This window comes from Stegostoma tigrinum, chromosome 5 (assembly GCF_030684315.1).
Source record: "Stegostoma tigrinum isolate sSteTig4 chromosome 5, sSteTig4.hap1, whole genome shotgun sequence".
In the NCBI taxonomy this organism is placed as follows: Eukaryota; Metazoa; Chordata; class Chondrichthyes; order Orectolobiformes; family Stegostomatidae; genus Stegostoma; species Stegostoma tigrinum.
The window spans coordinates 89,112,387-89,135,632 of NC_081358.1; the positions used below are offsets into that span (position 1 = coordinate 89,112,387).

Below are 23,246 nucleotides of genomic sequence, written 5' to 3' on the forward strand. Positions count from 1 at the left end.
CACCAACTATAAAGTTAAATAAAATTTAATTGAAAGTTGGCAATATAAATACTATACATTTCTCGTCTCTTTTCAATGCAAATAAGGAAAAGAAAAGGTGATATATAGGCTCTCACTCATCTCCATAGTCTCAGTCCTTTCCTTTTTTCAAAAATAATCAGCCCATAAATGTAATATTTAACATAATAATAATTCAAAATACAACAAAAACGAGCCATAAACAATCTTGCTTACTTGCAAAAATTTTAGGCCATAGTTAAGTGAATCAGTTAAAAATAATTAAAATCTGAAGCCAAAAATAATGACCAGAGAATTCAAAAGTTTGGTACTTTGCAGTAAGTCTTTGGGAGTTAAAAATGATTATCAAGGGTAGTAATAATCTGTCTCAAAGTGAATGGCAGCCTGGTTGACACTACACCCTGTCTTAATTTAGCTGAGTTGGAGGTGAAAGATACATTAAGACATTTGACTGTACACCCATTTTGTTTTTCATCGATATCAAGCAATGTCACTTTTGCCACTTTCAATAATTTTGATTTGTTGTGACATTATCAGAATCATCATCACAAATGCTTTGGTTAGGCTGGTCTTCCTTCCCTAACTCTCGTAAACTAAACTTCTACAATGATGTACTGGATCAACTAGCATTGCAAGTCTTATTGTGCAGTTTTGAACATGTGGGACAGCCAACTAGAAGAAAGCACAAGGTGGCTGTATTTCAGAGGATCGCATTCAGAAGTCAAAATAGGAAAAGCAAAGCAAGGGTCCTGCCCCGAAATGTCAAGCTTTCCTGCTCCTCTGATGCTGCTTGGCCTGCTGTGTTCATCCAGCTTCACACCTTGTTATCTCTATTAAAGCAAAACATGGGCCTGAATCTCTCATCTGCTGAATGGAAGTCTGCCTACTATCGCAAACATCCATTGCTCTAACACTTAAGAGAAGCCCCTAAGCTGGGTTTTAAACTCATGCTGTTGCCTATTCTTACGTTGTTGGCCATGGTTGTGGTAGTCAGCAACTCCATTCTGAAGAAAAGCAACTACCAGGATGACAGGAACCCAGTATATTCAGGTACTGTCCTAGTTTTGAACCCTTCTCTCACACTCACACTGTTTTTTGATTGAAGTTTGTCTATTTTTGGGTGTTTTTCCACATACCCTGGAGCAGCTTCAAAATTAAGTTTGATTTCTCAAACAAGAATTGGAAGTAACGGGAGATTCTACCTCACTGGAATCCTCCTGCTGGTTGATAATTGCAAGTGCATCTTCAGCAGCTTGCCTTTTCGCATCTGCCACGGTGCGCTCCATTTTGGCTCTCTCTGTGGCAATCATGTCATGGGCCTTCCTCTCTGCTTCAGACACAGCTTTCTGCAACTCAGACATTGCCTGGCGCTTCACTTCATTCACAGCCTCTTCTGTACAAAATAAAACACAAAATGCCAAATAAGTTCACACATTCTGTCCAATCCAGTTTTCCCCAAAATACACAAGGAGTCACTCAAAAAATACCTTTCATTAAAAATTAACTGGTGTAATTATCAAAAAGATAGTACACTCTCCACAATTACTTTTGTCTATTAGCTTTTATAAGTGAGGAAATTATAAGTGACAATGATTAATGTAATATTTAATAAGAACTAATTATTAGCTGGTATATTGCACAAATTAACACCCTATTAGAACTGATTATGCCATGTTTTATGGAAGTGTTTCACTATCTGCTTAATATATTTTTTCATGCTATTTTGTTGACTCAGGAATAAAGCACTGTGTGAAAATTATTTGATCATAAGTATATACATTCCCTTGTGCAGGAGATATAGAAATATAACAATATATGCAATAGAAAATTCTCTATGATTATCATTAACCTGCCAGTGCAGATAGCTCCATACTGTCACTTTGTTAAGGAATGTTTGGTAAATTGCTTTTATATTATTTATTAAAATGCAACCTTAAAAAAAACTTAAGAAAGATCAGATGCAATACATAGTCACACGTAACATTAGTCTAGGTTTGGGTCTGTTTCATACTCAGAGCGCACATCATATGGAAATATTACTTTGATATACACTTCAATTAGAAAAGAAGTCAATACGCATACCTGTCTACCCTGAAAAATGGGCTTAAAACCCATGTGATCTTTTGCATATAAAGTAGACCACTTTAAAAATAGATTAATTCTGCACATACATGTGTAGTGTATTTTAAAAGAAAATCACCTTCCAACCTCTGTCAATTTTAATGCAAATATTCAAGGTGATTTGAAATTTTCACTCAATGGCAAAACAGAAAAACAATTTTGCTTACGATCAGAACTGTAGCTTGACTAATTGTCTATGCAAATCAGGCAATTTATATTAAAATTATGCATTTCCATTCGAGCCTCAATGGCACATGGGATCAGTAAAGAGATTTGGTGGGATGTCAGTAATGTGCTCGAATAATTCCTGCAAATTACAAATAAGCATTCAACTCTTCTTCAAAATATCAGAACTACAATTCTATACACAGACAAACCTTATGCTACAATGTGTTTATTTTTAAAAAGTCAGCACATCAACATAAATTTAAAATATACCACTTGGACCTTTTTAGGATTTAGCACCTTACAAAATTAAAGAAAAAAAAATCAATCCAACATCCAATTTTTGTTAGAGACAGACACATTAATTGTCATACTAAAAAAAGACAAAATTGTTCAACTTCTCAGAAATGGCAAGATAAATAAAATAAATATGAAATGGTCTGGTTATATAGGAATCTGGACCTCACTGTACATGAAAAATGTACAACGAGAAAGGGAATCCTAACAGCAAACTTAGCTGCAATTACAGAGTAATGACAGAGTAAATATTTTTAGAATGGAAATAACCAGGTTTAGAGTTTTGCTTTTTAGAATTTTCTTGCCTTGTGTTTCTCCAAATCCTGCTGTAGTAATTCATACAGGCACTGGGAGCCCTACTATACCTTATCCATAACGTGCATTCTTCGCAAGTGTTAATAAGCTGTTCAAAATAGTGATCAGTTAACCTACTAGAGACCGCCGATTGAACCTGGGACGTTCCTGATCTCTATCAACTCAGTAGCATGCCAGATGGCGGCAATACTCAATGAGCCACCAGAGAAATGCAAACGTAGGCTATCGTGCAATAAATTAAATATGCAGTGCACGACAATTATCTTTCTTTGTCTGAAAAAAGTAGCATCAAGAGCCTTGTGCAGAAGAACGCTGAAACAACAGATGATGAGGGGCACTTCAAACCATTAAAGCTCAGTTAGAAATAACAGACAGGCTACGATGGAGTTCCAGACAACCATATTTGACAAAAATTAAGTTGATCAGTACAATGAAAAGGAGTTTGTTCATTCAGTAAAACAGGTAACACTGCACCAAATTATCTATCTGCGCAGAACAAAACAGGAGGTGTAGAAGAAGATTCCATCTTGTCTACTAATATAGTTGATGACATCAATTTGTTAGTGTACATTGTGTCCTGTTGTGGACTATTTTCCTAAGCTCCCTGTGGGCCAACTTCATTGCCCAGAATCCAGGATGTTATTTACCAGAAGGCATATAGCAGGGGGTTTCCAAAACCCCTAGTAATTTAAAGTGTAATCCCATCCTGTGGTGGGCTGGCATTGGACAAAAAAAAAGCTCATGACAGTAAAGAAAGCTGCAGGGGTAGTAATTATTAGCTATGCGATTATCAATCACAGTTGTTGGACATTCTTTCCACTGTGATGTCTCAGATGGGAGAGAACAGCTACCACTGTGTGGGATGCACTGCCCACTGACAACACAGTGCTTATATTATCTCTGTTCCCTAGATTTGGGAGCATTTACGGGTTGATAATGACAAATCTTATGAAAAAATCTAGCTGCTGCTCTCTCTCATGTGAAGCGGAGTATTTGTAGCCTGTGCAGAGATGAAATGAGCATTTGTTCCAGCAGTTATGAATTTGAATCACTCCATTGTTGTCACAATCCTTTCATGTAGATTTATACCATGAGACTGACATTTCTGATTTCAGGCTTAATAGTAATCATCTGTGTTGTATGAAGAGGTTAGTACCTGAAAGGGTGAACTAATACCATAGATAAGCCCATCAGGACTGTTCAGGGGAAAAGCTAAGCAGTGCCCTAATGCATTCTCCAAGAGTTGTGTAGCATGTCCTAAACAGTGCTTCAGATTCTTTTTGATTTTAACAGTACATGGCTAAAGTAGTAATGTGCATGAAACACTTGAGCTTGTGATATCTCACAAGAGACAGTCACTGAGTTCGATGTGATGCACTGGCTAATACGTAGTAAGTCCTTACTGTTCAATCAAGTTCAAATCTACCCTCTGCTAAGGACATGGTGCGGGCATCCTTCCACACTCATTTTCAGAAACTAGAATAATATGAATAAGAAAGACTGGTTCCAGCAAATACACCCATGATATGTTGGCAGTGCACGCAACCAACATTACAACATGCTGTATCACTACTGAGCTCTGCCAATATTGAACCTAAAGGTACTTCGTTCCCTTTGATGTGTGCAAGTACATTTCCACCCTTGCTACAGGAACGAAACTGCTCTTTTTAAAAGTTATAAATATGATTATGATAAAAGTAAAGATCCATCCTGACTTTTGGGACAGCACGGTGGTTCACTGATTAGCGCTGGTCCCTCACAGCGACTGTCTGTGCGGAGTTTGTACATGCTCCACGTCTCTGCGTTGGTTTCCTCTGGGTGATCCGGTTTCATCCCACAGTCCAAAAAAGTGTAGCTGAGGTGGGTCGGCCATGCTAAATTGCCCCATCGTGTCCAGGGATGTGCAGGCCAGGTGGATTAGCTATGGAGAATATGGGGTTACAGGGATAGGATAGCGGATGGATCTGAGTGGGATGCTCTTTGGAGGGCTGGTGCAGACTCAATGGGCTGAATGGCTTTCTCCCACATATGTAGGGATGCTATGCTTATCTGTCATAACCTTTTTGAAGCCTTTGAAAAGGTTTGTTACACCATCAACCTTCAATGGACATTCACTTGGGCGGGACTGCACTCTTGTAGTTCCAAACTTATCGAATTGCAGCTGCAGAATCACTTGCTATTGTTTCTCTTCCTGCTTCCATCTGTCACTTTCGACACTCCTAGGGAAGTATCATAGCCCTTCCCATCTACAAGCTGCCCTTTGGTGACAATCACAGCCATATTTTTCATGCGTATATTGATGCCATCGACCTTTCCAGCCTCCTCCACAGTTGCTAACTTATCAAACTCCTCCTCTGACATCCAGTACAAATTGAGTAAAAGTTTTATCTGACTTAAAGCTGGGAAGACTGAAGTCATTGTTTCTGTCCCCTGCTACATTCCCCAGGCTGAACAGGACAGTTTGCAACCTTGATGTGTTATTTGACCCTGAGGTGCGCTTCCCATAATATACTCACGCTATCACTAAAGGCAGCTATTTCCACCTCAGTCATACTGTTCAAATTTGCTCTGGATCGGCTCAGCTGCTGCTGAAACTCTCATCTATGCTTTTTTTACCAACTCTAACCTTGACTAATCCAAAGGAGCCCTGTGTGGCATCCCACATTTTATCCTCAAGCAAGATCATCCAAAACTCTGCCACACCTTACTCACACCAAGTCCCATTTACCCAACAGCATGCTTTTAATTCTGGCTTTTTGGAGCAAGCTCATTTTTAATTGCTCCAAAACCAGTTGCTGCACCTTTAATTACTGAACTACAAGCTATGAAATTCCCTCTTCAAACTTCTCCAACTCTCTCTACTCCTTCGAACCTACCTCCTTGACTAAAGGAACAAAAACAAAAGTTGCTTCAAAAGCCCAGCGGGGCTGGCAGCATCTGTGAAGGAGAAAACAGAGTTAATGTTTCGGGTCTGGTGACCCTTCCTCCTTGACTAAAGGTTTAGCCATCTGCTTGAATATCATCTCAGAAACTTGCTGTCCAATTTGCTTCATAAAATGACCAACAGTGCTTTGGAGTTATGTTGAATGCATCACATGAATAGAAGTCACAACTATCTACGTTTGACATTTCATAAAATGCTGATTCAAAACAATTTGCCAGAGTGGTAAAGCAATTAACTGTTGCTCATGTCAACTGATGGGTACAGCCTAAAATAGACAGGACCTCATACGGTCCAGAGGTAATGGTGGTGGACAAGGACATCTGAGTTCAAGTCCCACCCGCTCCAGAGCCGTGTAATAACATCTCCAAAAAGGCTGATAATAGGAGGTATCTAAAATAGAGCACCCTGCCACTGTAATGTGGATGATCACAAGGTACATTCCTTTTCCACTTATAATACACCAAACTAACCATTCCTAAAACTGAACATTCAGAATCAGGAGTGCAATACAATCCCCTCCCTGGGGCGGTTTTGGCTGCAAGATGGCGGCACGGAATCAGGTGGAAGTCTGACAGCTGGGGAGCCCACCAGTTCTCTGTCATGACCCTGACTAAGTCGCAGAGGGAAAGCACATGAACAGCCTTGCCATCCACAGCCAATTGAAGTCATTAAATGGACAATTAATGTTAACTTAAAGCCTCATCCTAGCAACACTGTTATTCAACCAGTGACAGGCAGTGGATTCACCATGTGCAAACCACCCTATCATGGTTGCTTCTGGGCTTAAGGGTAAGGTTAGTCATTCTAGAGACAATCCACACCTGTCCAATGACAGCTAACCCCGGGCACCCTTGTTGCTGATCCTTCTCCAACAGTAACTCACCAGTGCCTGCGGCCATTGGGAATTTCACAATACTGGCAGCACCCATCAGCTCCACACTTGCAGAAGTGAACATTGAAAAGCTTGCAGCCCTTTGCAGGTCTCCATTGGTGGAATTCCTGCTCCACCAGTGGAATCTTTGGAGAAGGCTTGCTGCTGACCAGTTAAGTGCATGATTGACAATTAACATGGAAGGATTTCCTGAAGAGAGGTGAAGCAGAGATTCCGTGGATCACCAGCTGGCAGGCAGTAGCCCAGTCACCTCAAGTAAACACCATCCAAAAGTCTTCACAGAATCCCTACAGCATTGGAGCAGGCCATTCAGCCCATTGAGTTCGCACTGATCCTTCAAACAGCATCCCACCCAGATCCAACCCCCCGCCCCCGCTTCCAAATCCCTGTAGCCCTGCATTTCCCATGGCTAACCCACCTAGCTTGCACACCCCTGGATACTACGGGCAATTCAGCATGGCCAACCCACCTAGACTGCATATATTTGGACTGTAGGAAGAAACCGGTGCACCTGGAGGAAACTCACGCAGACACAGGGAAAATGTGCAAACTCCACACAGACAGTTGCCTGAGGGTGGAATCAAACCTGGACCCTTGGTGCAGTGAGGCAGCAGTGCTAACCACTGAGCCACCGTGCCACACAGTCTTACATTCCTTTAATTTTTCTCGAAAGCTCGGAAGATGAGCAAGAACAGGCAATCTCACATTCTTGTGACCTCTCAATCCATGGTTTTCCTAAAAAGATAAACCCGAAGTGATTTTTTTTAGTGTAGCGACTGAATAAGAACTCACCATACTGTAAAGTGACAGACGTCCAGACATCATCACACACACCCTATTTTTCCCAACTCTCCTTCCCTTAACTCTTACCAGCTTTTTTCCAGATTTCCTCTGGCAGGTGGCCAGATGGTCTGTGAAGGAACTCCCGATGGGAATCTGGAAAAGAAAAAAATGTGTACTTCGATCAACGTCGTTTCTGGGTAAATTCATGAATGCCTTTTCAACAGATGACTTCCTCCAATACTAGGTACAGTGTTGAAAACTTCACAAAATGATAGAGTGGAATACGGCAAGTAATAAATTATATCATTCCTCTGTTATCTCTCAAGGACCCTCTCAGATTGAGACAGACTAATTGGGACTGGTTCATTCATGCCAAAAGTTACACTGAGAAGCAATAAGTGTCCTCCATTTATTTTTATTTTGCTGCTCTGACCAGCACAGATATGTACATCATGTAGAAAGTTCAGAAGGAACTGGAGGATTCAGTGAGATCTGGTTGCTTCATGTAACTGCAAACATTTTGATCTGTCAGACGGAGGTGTTTATGAATCAGGGGATGGATGGGAAAGACACAGAGTGAAGAAGCTGGACTTCTGACATCCAATGACAGCATCAGCTGTACGGTGAAGCCAACACAAAGCAACAACAGTGCCATGTCACCCATTTAGATAAAGGAGATGTAGTGGCAATAGATTTGGGGATGTTACTCTATGATGTGAAGTTGGCACCACAATAACAGTGTAACGGTAGCAATACTGCACCAAATTAAAGAGTAGGCTATGGTACCTAATGACTGTTACCTAGTTGGGCAGGATCTGTATTCACAGGACTCTGTTGTCTGGAATGGTTGCTGCTGCCACTACCTTTTTTTATATCCTCTGCATCACTGTACCGCCTGATCCAGTAATTAAGCTCCTCGCGGTCAGCTTCCTGGCATCTTCGAAGGACTGTTAGTGACCGCCTCGTCTTCTCTACCATGTCCATGATACAGTTTAAAAGCTGAAACAACATCGTGAGATATAACTATGAGCCAACCTGGTCACATGCTTACATAAAGTCACATCAGACCATCATCCACAGTCACGACACATGCTAAAACTCTTATCAAGAGCTGACTGATTTAAATACTTTTAAAAAGTGTATGATTGGAGGAGGTGCAACAACTTTAACAAGTGAAAAGATACAGTATTTCAAATGAAGCATATTTACATTGTTGGTACAAAATTAAGTTTAACTTATATTTCATATTTTGCAAGCTAGGAAAGGGTGGATAGTTTTAGTTTCATTTTCATAGAGTTAGTCTGGTGAGTTTGGTGATGGGGAATATAGAGATCTGTCTATGTTCTGGTAACCTACATGGTTAATGAGGTTTTACAAACCTTGAAGTGAAGATTTGGGGATTTACTCTAGCTTATTAAAAAGGTAGTAAAACTCTGCATTGCTTAGCAACAAAGATCCAGACACATAGGGAGACACAAAAAAATTGAGAAAGGAGTGAAAATGAATGTTGCAATACTAAACTTGATAGTGCTAAAGGCTGCTGGAACATGAGTTTTGGGAATGTGTGCTGGATCTTAGCGTTTTTTGGTTCAGTGCAAGTTGCTTTGATTTTGTTTGGTGTTCGGTTGACTGACATCTTTTGCAGTATTTTACCAAACTCTACTCATTAGTCACCTACTCCACCACTATGGAGGCCCTTGCACCCTCCTCAAAGGCCCATTGTGCAGCCAGACACGCAGTCAGTCCACTGCTGCACTGCCTGCTTCCTGATTTTTGTCCTGGACATGGCAGACATGGGGAAATTGTCATCCTGCTTTGGAAGAGAGGATCTGGGGATCCTGCTGGATGGGGTGGCACATAAGCGGGGCATCCTCAACCTCCTGCCAGGAAAAAGGTAGCAGGCCACGTTCCCCTATCCCAGCCGGTGTGAGGTTGTAACCCAGTCTCAGCCATTGCCTCACACTAAGTCCACCTCTGCTGCCGCACCCACCTCCCACTAACTCTACCACCGTCACTATTGCCCGCAACATCTTCACTCGGTTGCTGTCATCACCCCAATCCCACTAACTCTGCATGGCCACTGTCCTGCTTACTCACTCACTCAGGGCACCTCCTCACCTGCACCAAATTTAACAGCTCTGTCATTCACTTTCATCTCCCTTAATCTCTCTCATTCCAGGAAGAAAACTGTACACAACTGCCAGAAAGAAGCGCTTGACATTTCTCTCCTCGCCCCTTGTGGAAATTATTCTAACCCTGCGTGGCTGACTAACTGTGTCCAAGCTCCTTAGATAGGTTTCAGAGTCTGCCCTTGACCGACTGTGCCAGGACCCCTTGACCAAGGGATAACACCCTTGACCTGACAGAGGCTGGCAGACACCCACGACACATTTCCTGCCTTTGTACCTCTGTTCAACAACAAGGTATGGCAGAAATAATATGAGCCTGGTATCTCTGGCTGAGGCAACAACATACAAAATGATAAGGCTAGGCAATGAGTACGCAGGCAGATTCAGAATGAGACAGTACTACAACAGCAAGCAAAGAGGTATAGCCTGGTGCAGTTTTTGAGCTGGGTGCCTATTCCTGAATGCGCAGTATCCTTGGCTATAGTATTAGAATGATTGTTGCCGGTGTAGTCTTAAGTGTAGCATTAAAGTGTAGTAGTGTCCCAGTAGTAGGCGAGAGATGCGCCGTAAGGCTTCTTAAAGACTGTTACATATCAGGCTCCAACATTCATGGACATAGCTAGTGGCCCATGGAGTGGGGCCTCGGCCATTGGTGCATGTTATCCAACATGGTGGCTCTTACAGCAAGCAATACGCTGAATTCGCCAGGTATACACATTGAGAAAACTGGATGTGGAAATCAACGTCCAGCTTGTTCGGTAAAAAGAAAGCTATTGCATATTAAGGGAGGCAAGTTGGGCTGTCAACAGGGCAATAATCCCCCTCAATTGACACTCTGTTGCCCAGAGAGCAATTTGTTGGCTGTTTGTCAAAAGCATAAATGACGGAGTAAGATACACCCAACCTTGAGAATAGTCTTGCTGGACTTTGGGTCAACTGTACTGCAAATGTCACTGTAGTCCACATTGCTCACGGCCCTATAAAGATTCCAGTCCTCTGTGTCTGATCATAAGTTGAAGTAATAGTTCATTTTAGGAGAGATGCCAACTGAAGAGAAAGCATCTAATGGTAGCTCAGACACTTGCCAGAAGGAAAACTGGTGCAGCAATGCCAGCCTGAGATAGATGTCTCGATGTGATGACGTCGGTAAATCTTTGCTGGGGCTTTGATGTTTCTAAGGGTATTGCTGGTTGTAATGAAATATTTCTGATCTCTTTCTAATGGAATGCAGTTTTACATTTTCTTGTTTAATAGAAGTTTTAATCCCTGGATTAAGTAGTACCGAATGCATTCAGTAACTGATCTCCAAGGTGAAAAAAGAGAGGAGTTAGGGGCCATCAGGCCAGATTTCATTCTGGGATCTGACTTTTCCAGTATTAATAACAGCTGTGATCATAATACCACAATGCTATTATTTGAAAGGACTCAAATTTCTGCACTTAACTTTAAAGCATAAACAGCACTGAATTATATGAATCATTCAGAACAAACACACAAGATATCCGTTAGTACAAATATAAAATTGAAGTTGTTTCCCTTCAGGTTAGCTTTTCAGTAAATTGATTTATTTTCTTACATGATCAAGGTGCTTCCATTCCTCTGCCCATTCCCTATCCGTTAGTCTATGATCAATCACTTCTTCTTGACGGGTGCCATGCATCCCTGCCAACAGGGGAAAATAATTTCAGACTTCCAAAGCTATTCTGCTGAAAAACATGCCATTTTTCATATTATCCATCAGGTAACTCATAACCTCCCTGCAATTCTCATCACTAACATAAAAGTGACACATCTATCCTTCAGCATACACACGGGTTTACCACAAATGTCTATAGGCAAGCCTTGGCCCAATGCACTTGCAATGTTCACTCGTGATAATAAACATACATCATCTCAACACAATGGATTTTGTAGGTATCTAGTACATTATAGTGCCTTTGGCAGTTCATTTGACAATAAATCAAGAAAATGTAATGGTTATTTCATAGATTTTTGAATGGGTTGACATAAATCCGCTATCGATACTCACCGAGAGGTCTGTTCCTGTCCCTGAGGTCTCTGTGGTTGGGATGTCTGTATGAATCCCTGTAGTGGTGAGCCATGGCCATATCATCCAGACGGTAGTGCTGAGGTGGGGGTGGTGTTGGGTGAGGCAGGCCGTTGGGCTGGTAAGATAACCCATTATTTGGACTAAACCGTTGGTTGGGGCTTATAGTGCAGGGCCGCTTGCTAGGATGCTCTGAGTGCAAAGGCTCACGATCGTAGCCATTCTCTTTGGTTCTGAAAAGTTGTCAAAATGGTCAAATGTAAATGCATAAGAAATGTCTAGCTACAATAACGTGATACAACCTGACAAAGCATTCTTTTATTCATATGAAACTCTCCCAATTACAATATTGCTAAATTCTATTCCAAGCAGACCTGGTGTTCACTCTTACGTACAAAAATCAGACTTTGTTAGGTGCAATGACTGTGGCATCTCTGTGATAATGGAGAAACAAAATGATGTTTTTAATGAGCTATTTTAATAGACTCAACATTGCTGCAAGCACCCATCCATAACTGAACATATGCAGGAAGAAAAGCAGCAAAACTGTCAGCTGTTTTCCTTAATCCAGCATTTTGCAAGTTGCACCTCTCATCATCATAAAATGTTTAAAAACAGGATTAAGTACAGTACCATGGGTGCATTAATTAACTCAAAAGTAGTAAAAAAGTACACTTCCTGAGTCCAAAACTCCACAGTTTAAAGCAAGATGTTGCAACTTATAGAAAAAAAACGTCAGCATTCACCCGCATACTTTTTTTTGCCCCAATGATGCATCTGCACAGACAAATTTCAGCTCTAAAAGAAACCATTCTGTTGATAAATTGCTGCCATTTGTCTCACCTGTCTGGAGTTCGCCTTTTCCCATTTTCATTAACATCAAGCAGCAGCTCGGAGGAGTCTACGGGTGAGGTGGTGCTGGCATCCAGCAGCAGCTGCTCATGCTGTGCGAGGTACTGTGCTGGGTTTTGCTTGGCCAAGCGTGCGCAGTGAAGTAGCTCCCTCTGCAGCAGGGGCAGGTTGGCCTGCAAGAAAGAACGACACAAAAAGCAATACCACGGTCAGCACGGCCATGTGGGAGAACTGAGGGGACCCAACTGACCTTCGAGTTGAATGAATGAGCAAACTAAAGTGGCCTGACAACGCAATGACTTATTTTGTGCCTTTGCAAGCTATATTTTCACTCATGGTTTTTTTTAATCCCCTCTGTTCTGGGATGTTCATCAGCGCGGATTGCTGTAGCATCATGCTGTCAGGCATGTGGCTCCATTTGTCTGTAATTCCACACTGGAGCTCTGCATACACATAATTTATGAAAAATGGCAGGGTCACTCCTGTAGTAAAATGCAGAATAGAAGCAATTGTTCAACTAGATCTGCAACAGCCAAATTGGTTGTCACAGTATTGGTGCTGGTAAGATGTTGTTAACACTGGTAGAACAGGGGAAAATGTTACCTTACGTTTATCGCCAATCAATCCATGCATTCCAAGTACAAATTTAATTGAGACACAAAATCAAAAGATTTACAACATGAAAAGAAAAACAGCATAATCCTTTTTAGTCTGAAAAAAACAAAGGTTGCACATATATACATACATCTCCACATGCAAATAGATACACAACAAATAATGGGAATATCAAATTGTCTGACTGGAAATGGCCAAGGCATTGGATCAAAACAAGAACCAAGAAGGGTCTGGACCCTTCTTCAGACCCGAAACATCAGCTTTCCTGCTCCTCTGATGCTGCTTGGCCTGCTGTGTTCATCCAGCTCTATACCTTATTACCTCAGGTTCTCCAACATCTGCAGTTCCTACTATCTAAGAATCAAGTCAGTCAGTCATGGCAGTTCAGGTGGCCATACAGATTTCTCAACACCTTTAGGTCTCAGATAAGAGTGTTGTAGCAGACTACCATGATTACACACACTCAACTCGATCAGTTAATATTACACATGCCCCCATAAAACGTAGGTACAATCGCACTCAATTTGAATTCCACTAGAGGCCCTGTGCAGCAAGCCTCATACTTAAGCATGAAATAGCCATAGACACAACAGTTCAAGGCAAGGAGATACCAGACTAACATCCTCTGCAGCTGGCATCATGCCTGACACACATTTACTAAGGCAGTCACTGTGACCCTAGAAAATTACTCAAGACAGTGCCCTTAATATTGACAAGTTTGCATTGAACTAAGTAGTGTCTTTGCATTGTTTCTGGTGGCAAGCAACATCAGTTACCATAGCATGCAAATGCTAGGCTATCAATCACGTCAGTTACCTACAATATCATCAGAACCAAATTGCTCACCATAAACATCCTCTTGGCTCACTACTGGCCACTGCCTTAATTGGATTGACCAGTCAAAGCAATAGCTTCCCTAATAATGGATAACAGTTGTTGGATATTCACTGGTGGATCACTTTCTACACCAATCAGAATTATGACAAAATTTTAAGAAATGGATATAATACCTCTTGCCTGCTGCGAGGTGTCACAACAATACTTGAAAACTTCAACATTATTTAACAGAGTCAGCTCTTAGCATTCTAGACCATGGAGCTCAATCTCCATCTCTCCACACTCAAAACACACAGTGGATGTCATATATAGTCTTTACACAATGGGCAAAATTCACTAAGCTTACTTCAACAGGACCGAGAAAACTCATTCTGCTTGGCAGCAGAGCGGTCAACTGTACAAATGCTAAAGGACATTATTTTCAAGCCTGGCACAATTCAGCCTTGGAAATTTATCACGATTTTTTCTTCACAGAGGTTACTACCTTGAACCTCTCTATTTAGCACTACTGCACAAACACATCACCACAGGAACTGAAGAGAATTAAAGCTGCATTGAGGAAGTGAAGAGACTGTGATAAGACATATCACCTTTAAAATTCCAAGAGTTGGTTAACAGAATTTCCATACAAAAGACCATTACTTAAGTTCCAACATTTCAAGGTTTAAAATTGGGAATTGATACAGACAAGAAATTTATCCAAGACTTGAAACAAAATCTTTAGATATTTATTTGAGGAGTTAGGTCAGCATGGAGTAATATAAATTAATTGGTCAACCCCAGTGGGACCACTGTTTTAATTTAGATCATTGACTTTGATTGATCAAACACATAGACAATATGGAAGAATACGGGGAAATCGAGGTAACTCTGAAATTGTAAAGAGCATATGAAGAAAGTTTATAGTAAGTTGAACGTTCACAAATTAATTTGGATGCAGACAAATGAAAAATGATGAGCACAGAAAAATTTGCAACATGTATACTCCACAGAATGGGATAAAATATTCAATGAGGTACATGAACACTAACAGTGCTATTAGGAAAGGGGATCCAGGATTTTGGCCCAGTGGAAGTGAAGGAACGGTGACATAGTTCCAAGTTAGTAAGGTATGTTGGAGGGGGTCTGGCAGGGGATGGTGATCCCATGCACCTACCAACCTTGTCCTTGCACATGGGAGAAATCACAGGTTTGGAAGATGCCGAAAAAGAGGTTTGCTGACTGACTGGATGGAGTGCTAATCAAGTGGACTGCTTTGTCCTGGATGGTGTCAAGGTTCTTGAGTACTGTTAGAGCTCCAAGCAAACTGAGAGCATTCCACCATGCATCCAACTCAAAAAAAAGTGGTCCAGCACTAGGAGAAGACAAGACGTGAGTTACTCACCACAGAATTCTTAGCATGGAGTATTCTTGTAGCCACAGTATTTATAGGACCAGTCCAGTTCAGTTTCTGGTCAATGGTAACCAACAGAAAGTTTGCAGTAGGGAAGTCAGCAATTGTAATGTTTTTGAAGATCAAGGGGTAATAGTTAGTTTTCTGCTTGTGGGAGATGGTCTCTGATGGCACTTGTGTGGTATGAATGTGAGAATGTTACTCCAGTTCACTTATCACCCTTGCCCTCAGAGAGCTCTTTCCTACTCTGTCATATAGATGTAAAATCGCCTGTAGAATTTTTCTCAAAAGGTCGAGCTAAAATTTAGTTTTTAAATGAACATTTCAACAGATTTTCTGATTATCATCTTATTTTTGCTTGTGGGATCTTGCTGAATGAAAATCAACTTCTGTATTTCCTAAGCAATAGCGACTAGAGGTCATAAACACTGAGTTCTCCAAAGTTACAAAAGGTGCTACATAAATGCAGAGGAATATAGAACAAAATTAAACCAGTTAGCTCTTTGAGCCTGCTTTGTTGTTCAATGTGATCATGTCAAATATAAGATATAAATCCATATATTTTTCTTTGCCTCACATTCCTTAATATATTCGGTTAACAAAATCTATCAATCTGGCTTTTAAATTCCATAATTGATCTAGGCTCCAATGGCATTCATGGAGCAGAATTCTAAATTTTCCCACTCTTTGCATTCCATTTTTGTTTCCAAATTCACTCTTAAGAGATCTGGCTACAATTTTATTTTATTTTGCCACCTACACTTTGAGATTCCAATCAACAAAAATAATTCCACTGTCACCAATCCTATTCATTCCCTCCAATGCCTTAAAAAAGTGAAATCAATCCTTTATTTTCTAAATTCCAGGGGATGCATCTTTACTTAGTACAATCTCTTCTCGTAATTGAATCCTTGAACTCCAAGCATTATTTGGCTTGATCGACAATGCATTTGATCAGAAGTCAATCCATCTTTCCCAGGTCTGGTTCTGTGAGCACTTGTGTGGTGTGAATGTTAGCATGTTACTCCTGGCCACCTATCACCCTTGCCTTCAAATAAAGATCTTTTCTACTCTTTCACATTGTTGTAAAAAAGCCTGTAGAATTTTTCCCAAGTGGCTTAGCTACAGAAGTGCTCACAGTATTCCAGATGTGGGCTAACAACAGTTTTACATAGCTGAAGCATTACTTCCAGCTCCTTGTATTCTAGTCCTGGAGCTATATAGATGCTAATATTTCATAAGCTTTTTGACTATTTTCTGTATCTCTTCTTGATATTTTAATACATGAAATTATCTCATGAGGTTTAGGATGGCAGTGGAAAAGGACAAAGAACAACCCAGAGTAAGAACAGTTAACTGGGAGAAAGTCTACTACAATGGGGCAGGAACAGAGCTGGGCTGGATAGACTGGAACCAAAGGATCAAGGAAACCTGTGGGTGAACAATGGGGTGCCTTCAGAAGAGATGGTTTGGCACAGTTGGTAGTTATTCTTTCAAAAAGGAAAAAGGGTAAACGAATTCAGAGCTCTATGAAAGTAAAAGGGGAGAGGGGCGGGGAAAATATGTGAGAGAGCGAGAGAGAGAGAGAGAGAGAGCGCGAGAGAGAGAGAGAGAGAGAGAGAGAGAGCGCGCGAGAGAGAGAGAGAGAGAGCGCGAGAGAGAGAGAGAGCACGAGAGAGAGGCTGAAGAGAGATGATTCAGTACTCAGGTGAAAATGAAATTAAGATTAGCAAAGCAGGATTGTGGAAAAAGAGCCATCAACTGACATGCCCAGGCTATGGTGACAAAGGAGGCAACTCAGTCACCTGAAAGGATTAATATTGATAAGGAGATACTTAAAGTTGATAAGACACTGGGACTGCACAAAATGCATTCAAGGATGCTAAAGGCAGTGAGAGTGGAAGACGCAGAGAAACCGATGATAGTCTTTCAATTTTCGCTAGATTCTGAGAAGGGGCCAGAAGACTGGGGAATTGCAAACATAATATCCTTGTTCAAAAAGTTCATAAGGATAAGCCCAGGAATTACAGCCCAGTCAGCTTAACTTGAATCTGAGGGAAGTTATTAGAAACAATAATTGGGGATACAATTAGTAGTCACAAGGAAAAATGTGGGTTAAATAGGAACAGCTGTGACGCACACATACATCAGTCCCTGAAGATATCAGGGCAGTTGCATAAAGTGGTTAAGAAGGCATCTGGTATACTTGCCTTTATAGCTGATGTACTGAGTTTCAGATCAGGGAGATTATGTTGGAACTGTATGGAATGTTGTTTTGGCCACAGCTAGAGTATTGTGTGTAGTTCTGGAATCCACATTATAGCAGTTATTGCACTGGACTGGAGGTTGGGATTGGGGTTGCGGGGGAGGGGTGTTCAGAGGAGATTTACCAGGGTGTTGCCTGGGCTGGAGAGTTTCAGTTATCAAGAAAGATTGGACAGGCTAAGATTGTCTTCCTTGAGCAGAGGAGTTGAGAGGGGAAATGATTGAGATGTATGAAATTGTGAGGAGCACAGGTACTGTAGACAGGAAGAAACTTTTCCCCTTGACGGAGGGGCCATAACAAAGGGGCATAGACATAAGGGCCAGGCAGAAGGTTTAGAGGGGATGTGAAGAAAAATGTTTTCATATAGAGGCTGGTGGGAATAAGGATCTCGTTGCCTGTAAGAGTTGTCGAGCCAGAAATTCTCATAACATTTAAGGGGGATTTAGATATACATTTATGGTGCCAAGGCATGCAAGGTTATGGGCCAATGCTGGATCTTGGTGTGAAAGGGACAATTTCAAAGTGTATGAATGACACAAAAAACTTGGGAGAATTGAAACTCGTGATAAGGATAACGTAGAACTTCGAAAAGGACATCCACAAATTGGTAGAGAGATCAGATAGATAGCAAATGAAGTATGATGCAGAGAAATGTTAGCTTAATGTACATTTTGGCAGAAAAGATAAAGAATCAAATAAAGGGAATTGCCCTAAACAATGACCAAAATCAGTGAAGCATGGCTCTGTATGAATATATGTCACTAAAGATGGGAGGTTAAACAGAGCACTAACTGTATTAACTGTTGACTCTTAACAGGGGAAGCATATCCAACAAAAACCAGATTATGCTGAAAATGTTTCCAGGGATGAAAAACAGTTATGAAGATAGATTATAGAAACTGGGATTGTCATCCTTGCAGAAAAGGTAGCGAAGAGGAGATCTGAAAGAATTTTACAAAATCATGATAGGGAGAAACTGCTCCATTTCATAAAAGAATCAAGAAAATTAAAAAGGGCACGGACAAAAAGTGATTAGCAAAACAATCAACTGCGACATGAGAAAACAAAAAAATTCTATACAGCAAATTGTTGGGAATGGAATACACTTCCTGGATGTATGATGGAGGCAGATTCAATTAGGCAAGAGTGCATTAGATGGTCATTTTAAATCGAAACAATAGCCACGGCTATAGAGAAAAGGCAGGAGAATGGTACTGAGTCATAGTAGCTATTTAAAGAGCCAGTGCAGATGCAACGGGCCAAATGGCTTCATGCTGCACCATAACAATTTTGTGAATCCACTGCTTCTGGCTTGTCACCATTTCAGTACTCTGTTCTACACCTTTTTACATCCGAAGTGTGTGTTCTCACATTTGCCTATATTGAAATTTTCCAGTTTTCCCCAGTCATTTAAATTCTCAATTTAGTTTTATATATTCATCTGCAAGGCTGGCAATCTTTACGTCATTGGCCAATCTGGATGTGTGACTTGCTATCCCATCACCTAGATAATAAAGAAATAAAAAGTCAACTGCTGAAGTTCTAAGACAGATTTTTGAGAAACAGTGCCATTTATTCCTTAACAATTAAAGCATTCAGGCATCATCCTGAACTTTGTTTGAGATTCAACATTAGTCAAACTCTCTTAAGAAGCACTTTATCATGTGGTTTCTGCAACTAAATATCAACCATTACTTTAGTTACTTCTCCCAAAAAGAATGATTCATTAGGATTGACCTATCATTTACAAATGGATTCTGGCTCTCTCTAACCAGCTGAAAGTCTTCAAGATGTTCAGTCACCATAATAATAACTATAGAGCAGTAATTTTCCAACAACAGATAGAATATTAACTGCTCTATAACTCACCTATCACCTTTCTTAAACTGTGGAGCAGCCTGTGCAATGTTCCAAACTATAAAATTCTGATTCCCTAATAAAGAGAATTTTGGAAAATTATAGTTAAGGAATTTATAATGTTCTCACGCACTTCCTTTAAAAACCGTGGGATGGAAAACATCTGGTGATGGATATTTGTCATTCTTTGGTCCATTATCTCCTTTATTATTGTTATTTGGCTTTTGTTAATTTAAGTGGAGTTCCTGATGCTGATTCAATGTTAATATCCTTTGATGCCTAGCATGCTGAACTCTTCCAGTACACAATGAAAACTCATGCAAAATAACCATTCAAAATGCCCAGTTTCCTTCTTTTCAATGACATTGTCAGCATGTTAAGGAACCCATGCTGCTTCTGATCATGCTCTTTTTGCAAACGTAATTGTTAAAGTTGACTTTTTACCCCATATTCTTTTAGTTCTCCCAATTTGAACACCTCACTTTTTTTTTTAGAAAGCCTTTTGCTATTATTATATTTGCCATTCACGTGGAACTGATGCTTCCTTTTAACTTTCTTTTCTTCTATTTTCTGTTGTCTTTTATATCTTCAATTCTCCATTATACCTTTTCTAGCAAATAAAATTCTTATTGCTTACCAATATAAAAAAAACTGTTTCTATATTACATTGAATTTTTTGTGACATCACTAATAGGTCTGCTCCCATGCTTTCTATGAATTTTCTCTATATTGCTCCAAAGTCAGCCATGCTCAAATTCTGGAATCTTGGCAGCAGGTTCAAGTTTATCTCCTCAAACATTGTATTACAATCAATGATGTTATGACTGCTACTGAGTAAATATTTGCATTAAGTTGCTAACTAACTATTCATTAATTTAACTGAAGTGGCAAGTCCTTATTGATGTAGGAAATCCTGCTTCAGAAAACTGCAGTCAAACATCCACCATCTTTCTAAAATGAGCTGGCTTGTTTATCCTAATCCATATAAAAGTTCAGACCCCGTTGGTAACCCTTCTGTTCCTACTGCATGCTTGTTCAATCACTGCAGCGATACAATCTACCAAAATGCTCCTCAAACATTTTCCCATTTAGACACTTGAAAATTGTCCTGGAAGTATGAGTGAGAACTGACAGCACGTTCACCTGTTAGAGCAGGAGCACATCCATTATAACTCTATATGAACTGCATGGTAGACATTACTGTCACAGATCTTGTGATCCCAAACTTTGACAAACAAACCCTTTCGTAATCCAGAATCCCAAATCCAAGAAGTCCTGATCTGCCATATCACAATTGCTGTCAGGGGCTCTTTACATAACTCATAAGCCTTTGGTCCAGTTCCATTTCATCACCTGGTCCATAAAATCTCCACTGCCTGGTAACGTCTTAGGATATCCGGTCCTACTGTTGAAGAGATTAAACATTAATCCACATGGATGTTCCTCCCCCGCCACCATATATTCCATCTTTCCTGCAGACCTCAAAATTGTGGTATATTGCGGCTCTGGGTCTGACTGCCTGGTAGCCAGGTTTGAGTAATGGCTATAACACTATACTTGCCAAGTTGGGTTTTGTGCCTTTAGTCATTCAATTTGGCTCTAATACTCAATGAATTTATAAAACAAACACCAACTAATGTCACAGACCCTAGCCTATACCTTGGCTCTAAAATTTTACTCTCGTGTTTCTTGTTTCTCATGAGGATGGACCAGCAAGGCCTAGTACAAAACATATTACAAGCATCATTACTGGACAGGTGGAGTTAATTGAGGGTATAGTTCAAATCTCGCTGTAATGGAATAAGAGTTGGATGGCTTTGTGCAATTGAGCAAGTGTAAGCAGTATTACTGAAGTAACTGCTATGGGATTGAAGCCCAATGGTAGATCAAGTAGGACTGCACATTCTGCTTTTGGCTAATTCAGTGAGTTTCAGGAACACGTGAAATCTGCAGGTGCTCCACAGGAAATAAGGAATGGATTCCCATACTACACATCTAAACCTTTACCCTAATTTATAAATAGAAACTCTGCCAGCTTTTGCACAAATGTATGCATTGGTATTCCAAGAGTTACTTAGCAGAAAATACTGCACATATTCAGTCAATTCAGTTATGTCAAAATGCCTTGAATGAATTCTGTGAATCTGGTACATTTATCGGATGCACTATTTTAAATTCACAGTTAAAATCAATTTGCAGATGATTTTAAAAAATGAAAACCACCATTGAATTTCAGCGCCCAAAAAGAGTTAACTGCATTTAAACACTATACCAAAGTAAAAGAAGTGACAAAAGAAAGCAATGGGGGAGGGTCAAATCCCAGAACCAGAGAAAGTAATTATAATGGTGTCTAATATCTTTCCTGTAAATGATTCTCCATAACATGAAATAGAATCGAGAGTCTGTGGCTTACATTAGCCTAATGAAAACAAGACTTTAATGCATATTGTTACAGCTGGGATTGAATGCAGTTATTAAGGTCCGCGTTCCCACAACCATATGGTTTTTGTCATTAATGTCTCCTTTGAGGAAAGGCACTAAAATTAGAAAAAAAAAAGTTGCATCTTTGATTCCAGTGATCCCCATGAAATGATATGGTAACCATATGGTGTACAGCAGTGAGGGAAGATTCTGGAAGTGTCCTTGTATGCTTTTTTGGCTTTTTTCACCGCTAACCTGACCCTGAAGGGAGCTGTTTTCACGATGAAAAAGTCAGTAATATTCACAAAGGAAATGGCATTCGCATGATGCAATTCAAACACAGCACTTAAAGTTGCTTGGCCAAAAACACACTACAATTATGTGTTTTTTGTTAAAAAAAATTAAAACACCCTTAAGCTTTCAAAAAGATGGTCACATTTTAAAATGTTTGGCTGCAGCACAAGCAAATCCCAATTGGTCCATTTTGGTCAATGTGCCAGCTCTTAGATAGGAATGTCAGTTTACTAAGAAACTATGCACATATGAAACTATATATCCAACAAGTCAGACTTGATGATTGAAGACATTTTAAAAGCAATAGTTTACCTTATTATTTACAATTTGACAGTGATTTATTATTAAGTACCTGCCTAGTCCTGTGGTTAGTTGGAGATGCTCTCCAGCTGATACTTTTGATCTTTAAATGACAACAGCTATGTGCATCCATCTCCTGATGTTATAATTTTGGGCAAAAGCAGGAGAAATTCCAGCAATATTTTGAAGGGTAAGGTGAGAATAGTATAGGAATCCTTGGTAATAATCAGACTGTTGAATGAAATTATTTCACAGATTCAGAAACTGTGTCAGAACATAAGTTACAGATTTAGGTATGCAGTTTGGACGCTTGGAATAAACTGGATCCTTCCAAGATTTTCCTTTATTAGACGTTACTTTCATTTTTGCAACCAAATCCTTCTCACTTTTAAGACAATTCAATGTGATAAGTGCTGTGGGACACTTTAACTTGATAAAGTATTGTAATATTTCATTCACAGAACAGTTTAACCCACAAGAATCTGTTAAATTGGACAGCAGGAACAATAAATTCAACGGTTATATTATAAAGTGGGAAATGCTGCAAATACCTTTAGAAATGGTATAACAAAAGGTCGGAGAGGGAAATTCGTAGCTTCTTGAAGCTTGGAATGAAATTCTTCAATTGTCAAGGTAGAATTCTGCAAAATAATTGAATGAAAATAAAAAGTGAAAACATTTTCTTTTATACCACTCTCGC

General features: G+C 40.1%; 1 protein-coding gene across 11 annotated transcripts in view; it reads right to left on the reverse strand.

Moving 5' to 3' along the window:
* runx1t1 (RUNX1 partner transcriptional co-repressor 1) overlaps nucleotides 1-23,246 on the reverse strand; it is a 96,835-nt gene that overhangs the window by 22,852 nt on the left and 50,737 nt on the right. For 9 of the 11 annotated variants that reach the window (XM_048528718.1, XM_048528714.2, XM_048528717.2 and 6 more), the window contains 7 exons: nucleotides 23,098-23,187; nucleotides 12,555-12,736; nucleotides 11,694-11,944; nucleotides 11,241-11,326; nucleotides 8,336-8,534; nucleotides 7,623-7,688; nucleotides 1,218-1,411 (listed from right to left, as the gene is read on the reverse strand). In XM_048528718.1, coding sequence (XP_048384675.1) covers nucleotides 1,218-1,411; nucleotides 7,623-7,688; nucleotides 8,336-8,534; nucleotides 11,241-11,326; nucleotides 11,694-11,944; nucleotides 12,555-12,736; nucleotides 23,098-23,187 — 1,068 coding nt within the window. The remainder of the gene's footprint in view (nucleotides 1-1,217; nucleotides 1,412-7,622; nucleotides 7,689-8,335; nucleotides 8,535-11,240; nucleotides 11,327-11,693; nucleotides 11,945-12,554; nucleotides 12,737-23,097; nucleotides 23,188-23,246) is intronic. The other 2 variants (XM_059646125.1, XM_059646124.1) reach the window with 2 other exon arrangements.